Source organism: Chroicocephalus ridibundus, chromosome 12 (genome assembly GCF_963924245.1).
Source record: "Chroicocephalus ridibundus chromosome 12, bChrRid1.1, whole genome shotgun sequence".
NCBI lineage: Eukaryota > Metazoa > Chordata > Aves > Charadriiformes > Laridae > Chroicocephalus > Chroicocephalus ridibundus.
The window spans coordinates 19,307,830-19,319,708 of NC_086295.1; the positions used below are offsets into that span (position 1 = coordinate 19,307,830).

Here is an 11,879-nt window from a genome sequence, read left to right on the forward strand (position 1 = left end):
GGCTACTCGTGGTCTCCCTCCCCGTCACTATCGAAGGGCAGGTGCAGTGTTGGCTCAGTGACCCAAGGTAGGGAACGTGGCCTCAGAAAGGTCCCATCAAGCTTTGGCAAGCCGGCAATATGCACTCCAGCTAAGAAAGCCCCCCGCAGCCTGGGCTGCATCCCCAGCAGCGTGGCCAGCAGAGAGAGAGGGGATTCTGCCCCTCTGCTCCGCTCTGGGGAGAACCCCTGCAGTGCTGCCTCCAGCTCTGGGGCACCAACAGCAGAAGGACACGGACCTGTTGGAGCGGGGCCAGAGGAGGCCACGAAGATGCTACGAGGGCTGGAGCCTCTCTGCTGTGAGGACAGGCTGAGAGAATTGGGGGGGTTCAGTCTGGAGAAGAGAAGGCCCCGGGGAGACCTTAGAGCCCCTTCTAATCCCTAAAGGGACTCAAGGGGGACCAGTTTTAAACTGAAAGAAGGGAGATTTAGAGGTGATATTAGGAAGAAATTTTTTGCTGTGAGGTTGCTGAGACACTGGCCCAGGTTGCCCAGAGAAGCTGAGGATGCCCCATCCCTGGAGGCGTTCAAGGCCAGGTTGGACAGGGCTTGGAGCAACCTGGTCTGGTGGGAGGTGTCCCACTGGCATGGAGGTTGGAACTAGAGGATCTTTTAAGGTCTCTTCCAACCCAAACCATTCAGTCATTTGATGATGTCTCAGCCAAGCTCCTCAAAACAGCATAGGCTCACAGTCTCTATTTTCAAAGCTCGGCTCCCTTTTTGTCAAGGAAAAGGTGCAGATGGACTGCAGGGTCAGAAAGAGACCATACCCTCATGCCCTCCTCACAGGACAGGCCACGAACTCAAGTACCAGGAACAAGGGGCCTGTTCCGTCTGCTCCAATACCTCTGTCAGCTGCCAAAGGACAGAAAGGAAGGAACAAAGTTCCCCTGCCTGCAGCTGGCAGCAGTGTTAGGAGTCTATTCCATGGCGGGCAGGAGTCTGGGAAGATCCCAGCCCTTTGCTGCCATGCTTTGGGTGGGGACCACCCTATCTTCTGCTGAATTCCTCTTACGCCCACACGCAACCCGTGCCTGCATTTACTGTCCCACCAGAGTCCTGGGGGTCTCCACGTGCCTTCAAGGACGAGCCACTGGCTCTGCTGCCTGGCCCGGCACCATGTCGCCCGGGACAGACCATTGCTGCCATTTCACACGCTCAGGCTGTTCTTCTCCTCAAGCCAGCCCACAAAGCTGGCTTGAAGGATTCAGAAGCATAGTGTTTCCTACCACGTCTTGCAGGAGCTTGTTTATCTCCCCTTGGTGGTCGGCCTCCCGAAGTTTGAGGGTGTCCTTATGCTGCTGTTCTTTCTGCAGGAGCTCTTGCACCATGTCTTCCCGCTCCTGCTTCAGGAGAGACCTCTCTGCTTCCAGCTCCCACTGAAGGCACTTCACTTCCCCTGCAAACACGACAAATGGCAAGAGTCAGAGTCTGCACAAACCACAGTTCTGCCTTTACTGACCTTACGCCCTTTGAGTTTCCGTGGAGGAGGGATCTGTCTCCAGCTCCTTCACTCCTCACAGGCACTGCGGACAGAGAGCTGGTTTCATACCACCTTGCCTAGGCAGGGGATCACCAGAAACATGAGTCGCTCACCTTGTATCACCTCCTTGGCCTGCGCCACTGTGTGAAGCTGGACTTCAAGATGACTCCTGGCGATCTCCAGTGCAGATAAGTGCTGCTGAGCCTCAAACAAGCTGGATTCCAGGGTCTCCTTCCCTGACCTGCAAATCGTGAATACAGAGAGAAAGGAGCTGCTTGCTCCTGACACCCACAGGGAGTTGTTCCAGGAAGAAGTGGTGCAAGATCCCTACCCCTGCCTACGGAAAAAGGCTCGCATGGAAACTCGTACACAGAAAGCCTATTCCTGCCCTTGAAAATAGCAATGCGGGCCCCTCCGAGGGAATGGCCAGGCTTCCCTTGTCACCTGGCAGCACACGGAAAGCCCAGCCAAATTGGACTGCAACAGCCAAATCTTCAATTGCTGGGGTCTGATCCGTGACACACGGGCAGCTGCGCCCACAGAGTCCGTGCCAGCAAGCAAAACTTGGATAGACAATGGAGGATGTATCTTCAAGAAGGAGAACAAGCACACAGTTCTGATCACGCCACTCTCTGGCAGTCCAAAGTAAATATGTCCATAGTAACAGACATCAGCGATGGGCAGGAACCCCTGAAGGCTGGCGAGAATTCAAGAGAGGTTTCCCTGCTGCTGGTGTAACCAACTCCAGGTCCTGCACCACACTAACACCAGTTAGCTTACAAACAGAAGGCCCTCCGCATTTTCTGCAGGAGCCTCTGGCTTCTCCTGAAGGGCAGCGTCCTGCTCACAACCTCCGTAAGCAATAGCTGTGAATTCTGAAGATCCCACCTCAAACTACGTGACAAGGAAAGATCGACGTTCAAATGCACAGAACAAGAATCCAAGACCAGAGAGAAACTTCACGTTCTGGGAAACGTCTGCGTGGTTTCATTACGGCTCCATTCAGAGCTGACTCGGCTTGCTGTGGACGTGACAGAGGAACACGTAAGGGGGCATAAACATGAGCCCAAGGCTCAGGAGAGCTTTGCCAGCTTCAGCTGTCAGAAAAATAACATTCAAATCAAGGTAGAGTTTTTTTTTCCTTGAAATTCTTCCATTTTCTGTCCATGGAAGAGAAAACATGTGAAAAGCACGCAGGATGCCATTGATGCCCATGTAACCATTGTCACCTGTATTATTACAGACATTAAAGAATGTCCTGCCCAGGGTCTCCTCCCTGCCCTTACCTGGCCTCTGCCAGCTGCTCTGAAAGGCCTTGTCTCTCCCGCTCCAGGGCTGCCAGTCGCACCTTCAGGGCAGCCTTCTCCCGCACCAGCAACTCCTTCTCTGCGCACACCTCGGCCAGTGCGTGCCCTTGGCGAGAGGACTCCTGGCGCAACTGCTCCAGGCCACTGCGAGACGACTCTTGCTGGCGGGAAACCTGGAAGCGGGACAAAATGCAGTGAGAGTCCTTGCGTGCAGCCCTGGGCTTTGCCTCAGACAAAGGATCCAGAGCTACAGTTTGCTTCTTTTGCCACAGGCGAGAAGAGGAGATTCGCCGATGCAGTCCTCTCTCTGCGACTTACCCAAAGCCAAAAAGGAGGCCAACACGGACAGCTTCACCCAGCCAAGCAGCCACATGCCCACCCAGAAGCACCAGGTCTTTGGTCTCACCTCAAGGAGTTTCTCTTGGGCTTCTTCCTTCTCCTCTGCCAGGACCCCCAGCTCTACTCGCAGCTCCTCTTGTTGCTCCTCTGCTTTCTTCAGCAGCTGCTCCAGGTGGGCTTTCTCTGCACAGAGCTCACTCTTTGCTCTTCTACACAAGCTCAGCTTCTCCTGGGCAGAGATCTTTGCTCTCTCCATCTCCTCCACTTTACCCAGCAGAGCTTCATTCTCTTGCTCCAGCTGCAATCACAGAAGCACAGAGGAAATTAAATACAGCAAGACTTACTCTGAAGAAGAGGAGAGCAGCACCTCCACATCCCCTGCGTCTCACTGACATCCTCCCAGTTCAGTGCTCCCAAGAAGCATGTGCTGACAAACTACCCCAAAGAGCCTGCGGGGTCTCATCAGCGTTTTCCAAGGAGGAGAACAGCACGTTCCCTGGCGTCTACTGCCAGAAAAAAAGCATCTCTGCTGGTCTTGCTATCACAAGGTGACCAGACCTTCTCCAGGGCCACTCTAAGCTCCTGTTTCTCTTGCTTCAGCAGATCCATCTCAAGGTGCGATTCCTCCAGCGTCTCTCTCGCAACTGCCAACTCATGCTGTAACAAGGAATGGTTTTCTTCAAGTGCCACCAAGTCCTTCAGTCTAGGAGAAGGGGAAAGACAAACAAGTTTGCAATGGAAAAACGTTCCCGTTTCCAAAACCAGGAGTACATATTGTGTCCCAGATATGGCAGCTGGAATGATTTCCAATGGCTTTGTATCTACACCTAGAGAACGCCGGCATTTCTGAAGCACATACTTAAGCATGAAAGATGACATCTTTGTTGGGGATGAATCATTCCTCCGACACTCTGGGATCGGGACACACCTTGGCAAGTGAGCAAAGAGCCCACTGGGTAGCTGAGGACCGAGTCTATTTTCCCCTCAGAGATAATAAGTGTATGGCACAGCCAGAAGGCTTCAAGGACCTCTAATTACTATTATTAATTGTTGCTCCTGCTCTACCCTATTAACATACTCTAATTATTTTTAATAAATGTAAGACATTTTACCAAGGTCACCAGCTTTTATACCTGGGGATCAGCCTTAAGGAGCCTATTATCATCAACACTTGGACTGCTCAGAGGCTCATGACACTACCTACATAGTAAACATTTCAGGAAGGTGGTGTAAGACTAAGCCTAAAATGTTTTAACAAAAAAGCACAAAAACACAGGAATTAAATAGAAGGCCAGGCACACTCTACACACTAAGGAAGGTTTATAATCCAGTAAGATAAATGGCTGACAGTAACCCAGTTTGAAATTGCTTGCTGACACCAGAAGCAGCTACTTATCATGGCTGTGCTATTTTTGTTTGTGTAGGAGGCAACTGTGAGAAAGGAACCTCAGAGAGCCCAAGAACAAGAAAGCTATCATAAAAAGAGGTATCAAACTAAGCAAAACAAATTGGATAAATAACAGGGTAGAGAAGCTCTTCTTTCTCTCAACAATGTTGGTACAGGAATAAGTGGATACAAACGTAAACTGGAAATGAGAAGGAAAAAAAATATATTCACGGATGATCTTTCCAACAGGAGCATGGGGAAAAGAAACTCAATGAGATTTAAGGCAGGTTTTCATTATTTTAGAAAAGGGACTGCCGTACATGCCACATACATAGCTTTGGTGAGTCTCTTCCAATGTGTCCACATATGCCTGTGTCTGTGTTAATGTGCCCAAATATCACCATAGTCAAGTCATCTGTTCAGGGCCTCTGCACTGCTGATAGCCTGAGCTCCACGGTTTTATCTGAAAATGAGCATCAAATAAAAGGATTCTGAAAATAGCCCAAAGCATGCTTCACGGTATTGCGTCAGACTGTCAAAGGAGAAATCATATCTTTAGCTGCAACTAACTTAACATCGAGACTCAAAAAAGCAGATGTAGAAGGGAAGCTCCATTTTTTCTGCAAGAGATCTGGCCTCAACTTCTACTCACCGGTCCGTGGCCGTCTTCATTTCCAGGAAATGACGGCGGAAGGTGACCACCTGACGCCACAGCCCGAGCAGACGGTCACGGTCACCCCTGAAGTAGTCCTCATAGAGCTAAAGGTGCAAAGACAAAAAGAAATGCCAGTTCAGCCTCCGCCATCACTGTACGAGTCTTTCCGCTGGCAGAGAGCACAACCACCATCGCCAGCTCTCCTTTAAGAACTATTCCGACAGGGCACCAAGGACTGAAGAGGCACCACAGAAGCAGCCCCAGCAGACCTGCCACCTGCCTTCAAAGAAGGGAACAGCCACCCTTCTCCTGCGGGAGGGGACATCAGCAAAGCAAGCTGACCCCGAGTCAGCACCTCGCCTTGCAGAGGCGTCTCACAGTCTTGGTGGAGGAAGACAAAGACAAGCCCTTCCAAGACCACCGTCCCATTTGCTATCGGTGAGGGAGGCCTGTCTTGTTCTTCCGTTGGCTACTCTCAATCTGCAAACACACAGACCTCTCTGCTCTCACAGCTCTAGACAGAGATTTAAGAACTATCAAAAGGACGAGCGCTCCCGTGTCGCTGCCCTACAGTGTCCAGCAGCAGCAAGCATTTGCCTTTAGGACCGAGCAGCACGGCCACAGCAGGTGGGCCTCTTCCATCACCACCTTTTGCTGACACTCCTCCATCTCACACCCCTCTGACGCTGAGCTCCCCCTCCCACGCACCAACTTGATCTTTCTCTCCCGTAACCCTGCCCAAGCGTACCTTGCCATTGAATCAACTTAAAACTGTCACACCTACCGTCGACTTGCTTAAATCATCCTTTTCTATCAATAAATATATTGCTGCTTCTCTCTTACGGGTGACAACCCCTGTCTCCTGCTCGTCAACACCAACACATCCTCAACAGAGCCACAACCTTCTCACAGCAAGTTCTCTGGGCCAGAAACAAAACGCGTTCTCATGCCACGCTGGCATCACCCCGGATATTCCCGCAGCTGAGCCTCACCTCACGTTCCTGGCGCCATTCGCGCTCCTTCGCTTCCAGCTCCTCCCGCGCCCTCATCCAATCCACCGTCAGCTTTCCAACATCTTCTTTGAGGGCTGAATTCACCTCATTCGCTTTCTCCAGGTGCTCCCGCAGCAGACTGTTCACTTCGGCCAGATCCTCGCACCTTGGAAAGGGAGGAACAGCCATGAGGTCACTGAACAACCCCTATCCACAAGCAGCATCCCCGGGATTTCCTGGCTCCCCCAACACTGACTTTGTTCTCAAACTGAGAGGCAGGAAAAGCGCTTTCTAGGAGGAACTGAGATCTCTCGGTGATGGCCAACTCATTTGCTTCTCCTTGCTTTAAGCCTTCAGTTTCCATCTACGGTTTGGGTTTCCCCTTCCTCTGCAACTCGGACGATGCCCACAGTTGACGGCTGCCTCCCCTTCGTGCTGCCTCATCACTGAACACATCACCTTTCTCTAGCGTTGTCCCCAGTCCCTCACCTACTGCACCAGGGCAGCGTTTAGGCTGGAAAGGGACCCTTGGAGGTCACGCGGAGGAACCCCCTGCTCAAAACAGAGCCATTCAGCACACACTGCTATTACTGCCCCACAGAACACGTTGTGGGCCTTTCTCCTTTCAAAAGGGCTTGCCCCGACACTTCCCTCGGGGACACTGGGTACCACTGACAAGTTTTCCCTCCCTTCCGTGAGCATCCAGGACACCGAGTAGGGGGGAACGCGTCTCCCTTGTACCTTTGCTGCTCCTCTTCCACCTGAAGCAGGCCTTTCTCCAGGGCTTCTGTGGCTTCTTCCCACCTGCCTGGGAGGCAGCCCTGAAGAAAAAAGGAAATGTTTAGTCCAATTCTTGTGTTTCTTTCACTGCTGATATCATCCATAGCTTTCCCCTCCAGTGGTTGGTTATCTCACGAGCTGGTGGCTTCTTCCAGGCATAATAGCGTTGTGAGTACAGAGAGGAAGGGAGGGGAAGGGTGTTACTCAATTCCAGCAGCTCTCCTCAGTCTCCCCCTGTATCCTCAGCTCATGACCACAAGTGCTCGCTTCCACCTGAAGCCTGGCAATGCTCTCCTACGCTCCTACCCTTTGTTTCCTAGCTCTGCTTTAGCCGCGAAGCAGAACAAAAAGCACAGAGCCAGCATTCTTGCCTTCCAAAACGCTGTTTCACCCCATTCTATTTCACAGACAGCCCTAGAATGGAACAGGCAGCAAAGCCCTCTCCCGAGAGCCGGGACAAAACGTTCCCCGGCAAGAAAGCACTCCTGCCCCAAACTCCAATCCTGCATTTCTGGGACTGCTGGCTGCTCTAAGAACAGCAACTGGGCAAAACACAGGTGGGCAAACTTGCAGCACTGCTTTAAACCCTCAGGTAGCAAAATCTGGTTTTCCTCTATCATTGCTTTGGGGAGCTTTTTCCTGACAGCACTAACGAATGCTGTGAACACTATTTTTAGTTAGTGCCGTGCACACTCACCCCTCCTGCTTCCAGCTGCTGCTCCAGCTCTTGACAGCGAGTCCGGTACTGCAGGACCTGGGTGGAGACATGGGATGAAGATGAGCGAATGGTGTCGGGGCAGACCTGGCTTCTCCTGCATTGGCTTTTTGCTCAGTCTTAACAGACCAAACGCAGTCCATGTCAGAGTGCTGCCGATACAGGCAACAAGAAGTCACTATGATTTAGGAAAGCTTCACTTTATCTAATACTAAGGAAAGCGAGACAGGGTTTCTTTTACACATAGTGCTCTTTGCTCATCCTAGGATGGCAAGCGGAATGATGAGACAAGCTTAGACAGCCAGGCCCGGCCTATGGCCGCCAGGTACCCCAAATCAGTATTTCCAACAGGCTAAAAGTCCAGCGGGTCCCCGAAGTTAGAGAAATGGGCTTTCAGCACTGCTTGCTGATATTCCGCGAGTACAGTTAGTTCTGACCGCAGTCCTGCTTGGCCACTGCAGAATGGGGATTTCTGGTCTGCAGGGCCAAGACAAGCAGGGTGACGGTACAGCAGCGCCATGACTGCCGCTGGGCACTGGGCCGGGCTGGGCACGGCCTGCCCTGACGACCCTCGCCCAGCTCGGGCACCCTCCTCGCTGCCAGCACTCCTGTGCTCCGAGGCCGACCAGCCCGGAGCTGCCGCCTCTGCCCGGGGCCGCCCCGCGCCGGCCCGACTGCTGCCTGGGGACAGCCCCTGCTTGCGGCGCCGAGCAGAGGCGTGTGGAGCCCGGCATCTTCCTCCGAGCCCGGCCAAACCCCAGCGAGCGGCTCGGCGGTGACCGCGGCCCGGCCGGGCCGGCCCGGCTCCCGGGGCCTCCCTCCCCCGAGCTCCGGGCTCGGCAACGTCCCGCCCGCGGCAGCGCCGGGCAGGACCCCGCCGGGGCCGCGCCTTCGCCCCCCGAGGGCTCCGCCGCCGAGTCCCGTCCGCGGACGGCGCGGGCACCCCGGCCTGGCCTCGGGGAGCTCCCCCCGGGCAGGCGCCCCCGCTCCTCACCTTCGCCTGCGGCTTCCGCACCAGCACCGCTTGCCGGTGCCGCGCCTCCTGCGAGCTCTGCAGCCGGCGCTGCAGGGAGGCCGGGCCCGGCGCCGCCATGCCCCCGCTCGCCGGCCGGGCTCCGCCGCCTGACGGGCGCCGCCGGGAGCCGCGGGGCGGGAGGGACGGGCTCGCTCGGGGCCGCTCTGCGGCGGCGCTTTCCTGCGGGCTGCGGGGCTGCCGCGGGGGAAGAGGCCGCTCCGGCCGCGGTTCGCTCCGGCCGGCTCCGCTCGGAGACCGTTACCGGCCCCGGCCGACGCTGGGGGCGGGAGCGGGGGGAAACGGTCCCCGCGAGCCGCGTGTCGGGGGGGGCCCGCGACGGCGGGCGAGAGCCGGGGCCGCGGGGACGGGCCGTCGCCCGGGGAAGGCGGCGGCAGCGCCGGAGCCTCTGCCGGAGGCTGCGGCTTCGGCCCGGGCTGCCGCGGGAGCGGGGGGCCCGGCCCGGGGCGAAACGCCGACGTGCCCGGGGGGAGCTCCCGGACCTTGTCCTCCCCGACGGGCGGCGCGAAGGGCCCGGGCCGCCAGCAGGCAACGGGGAAGCCGGGGCGGGAGGGAAAGCTTCCGAGTTCCAGGGCAACGGGCTCCGGGAATACAGCGCTATTTCATGGGCTCAGGGGGGAAACACGACAAACGGGGCTCAGTCCCCTTTGCCCCCCGGCCTTGTCTGTCCCGGGAATTCGCTTTTCCGCCGCTCAGAAGTCAGGAGCTTTCGTCACTTACAGCCCTTCACTCGTGCACTTGCGAGCACGCAAAAAAGAAGCGGCTCCCTAGTGAGAGTGCTCGTCCTTCCCCTCCCCTCACGGCGCGGGCGTCCCCCGTGTCACCCCGGGAAGCACGAAAGCCTGAGTGGTCCGGCTGCTGCTGCATCCTGGGTCTAAGGCAGACCCAGTCAGTAGGTTGTGAGTGATTCAGGACCTGTTACACAACATTTTAAATACTTCTTGTCCCCAGACGTTGCATCTCAATGCCACCACCTGCGAATAGAGAAAGGCTGCCAAGGGTCACCGCAGCGAGAGCACTATCACCAACACTCCCGCGACAATGGGAGAAATCCTCGTACCTCCCCATCATTCAGCTCTTGCCTTTGTTTAGCCTTTCAGCTTCCACACCGGAAAAGTTGAATCCAAGTGATACAAACCAACAAATTCCGTTTATGCTGACACACAGAACTACGCTCTCTCCCAGAAAAGGCAGTCCGGAGATCATGTTTTGGAAAGGAAAGGTCAGGAGTCCCCTTTACAATCTTACTATGGTTTGAGAAAACCCATAACAACTCAGTGTTGTTTAGACAATTATTCTTTAATCCGATGACCCTCCCCACCCGGGAAGGGGAACTGGGGAAAGCAAGGAAACACAAGGGTTGAAATAGAAAGAGATTTAATAGGATATGACCAAATAATTGAGAATAACCCTAAAGAAACAGCATTCATGCCTTTATTAATATAAGATAAACAAGAATTATACTCAGGCAACGAACTCAGACACCCACGCACAGCCGCGACCCACCCTCAGAGAGAGGGGACCCTGCATCGCCCCCCGCCTCCGCACCCCAGGCAGCGGCCCCTCCCCAGCCCGGCACCCCACAGCCCCCCCCGGGCATCCCACAGCCCGACCCCCGCCCGGGCAGCCTCCCCCAGGGCCAGCAGCAGCACAGCCCTGTCCCGACCCAGCCCGACACCATCGCGATCGGGATCGGGATCGGGATCAGGCTCCAGCCCCGCCGCTGCCGCTGTCCGCACCCCCACGGCCGGCAGCGCTCCCCGGCCGCCGCTAATGAGGCGCTAATGAGCCGCGGCTAATGAAGGAGCTGGCGGCGCCGCGGCTCCTGAGCGCCCGGCGGCAGCCCCGTGCCCGCAGCCCCGGCCCCCCGCGGCTCCCCGCATCCCGCACCCCCGGCCCGCACGGCATCGCCCCCCCTCGCCACTCTGCCGGCACCCACGGCTCCCCGCACCCCGACACCCTGCGCCCACGGGCCCCACCGCACCCCTGCAACCAGCTCCCTCTCCCCAAAGCCCCCCGCAGCCTCCCCCCCGCAGCCTGCGCTGCCCCCTCCACCTGGGGCCCCGGCTGTGCACAGGGACCCCCTGCCCCCGGGGCGGCCGTGCCACCACCCCCAGCCGCCCCCAGCCCCGCCATCCCCGACACACTGGAACCACAACTCTGCAAACGCCGCGGCTCCCAAGAAATGCACACAGAGCTTGGGGGTGAAAAACAGGAACACAACTCTTTATTAACAACAACACAACTACCTACAACTACTGACAAAAACACCAGTAACTTCAAAACGCAACTATAAATACAACTATATACATACAACTATATAAATACTATAGAAACACAACAACTGTAGAAATATAATAACTATATACATCTCTTCCTCTTCGTAGCTCCGGAACGTTGTCTTGAACTCCCACACGCCTGCTGCCCCTGGAAGAAAAGCCAGCGGCACGGCCGTTTGGCTAACGAGCAGCGCCTCGCCGAGCAGAGCTGGGGCTTCCCGAGCCGGCTCAGCGGCAGCAGCTGCTTCGGGTCGGGCTTCGCCCTGACGGGCATTCGATGGCCACAGCCCTGGGACACGCTGGGGACAGCGGGACTCTGCCGCCAGCGCTGAGCCCCGCCTGGGCTCGGGCTTACACTTGCCTGTCCCGGCCCTAAGAAACCGCTCCCGGCCCAAAGCGGAGGGGGGCTCAGGGCAGCGCGCTGGGGGCCGTTGTGCCGCCAGCAGGAGGGCAGCGGGCGCCGTGTCCCTGCAGCGGGGACCACCCAGCCCAGCCCCAGCCCCAGCCCCAGCCCCATCCCGGTGGCAGGAGACCCTCCCTCCCTGCGGGCAGTGCATGGGGAGCACGTGCCTGTCCTCCTGATGGCAGGTCCGCATCCATCGCCTCCTCCTCCTCCCCATCCACCTCCATCTCTTCGATTTCCTCATTCTCATCAACCTCCATTTCTTCCTCCATGGTCACACTCTGGGCAGCCTCCTCCGCAGCCTCCAGCGTGAGTTGTAATATCCTAAGCTGAAAGGCAAGCAGAAAAGTGCATTGGTCCTGTCCTGCCCAGCCCAGCGGACCCGTGGGACAGGGGTCTTCGCACCGCTGCCCCTCTCGCCGCCCGGGGACAGCCCTGGGCACATCCCCAGCAGGAGCTGGCTGCACT

General features: G+C 56.6%; 1 protein-coding gene across 1 annotated transcript; it reads right to left on the reverse strand.

Moving 5' to 3' along the window:
• Positions 1 to 6: 6 nt before the first annotated feature.
• Positions 7 to 9,089, reverse strand: LOC134522616 (centrosome-associated protein CEP250-like). Its single transcript, XM_063350421.1, has 9 exons — positions 8,691 to 9,089; positions 7,679 to 7,735; positions 6,943 to 7,022; positions 6,202 to 6,367; positions 5,207 to 5,313; positions 3,726 to 3,870; positions 3,235 to 3,465; positions 2,808 to 3,001; positions 7 to 1,762 (listed from the first exon to the last, which is right to left on the reverse strand). Exons 1-9 carry the CDS (start codon positions 8,787 to 8,789, stop codon positions 1,585 to 1,587), a joined length of 1,257 nt encoding a protein of 418 aa, XP_063206491.1. The 5' UTR covers positions 8,790 to 9,089; the 3' UTR covers positions 7 to 1,584.
• Positions 9,090 to 11,879: the final 2,790 nt, after the last annotated feature.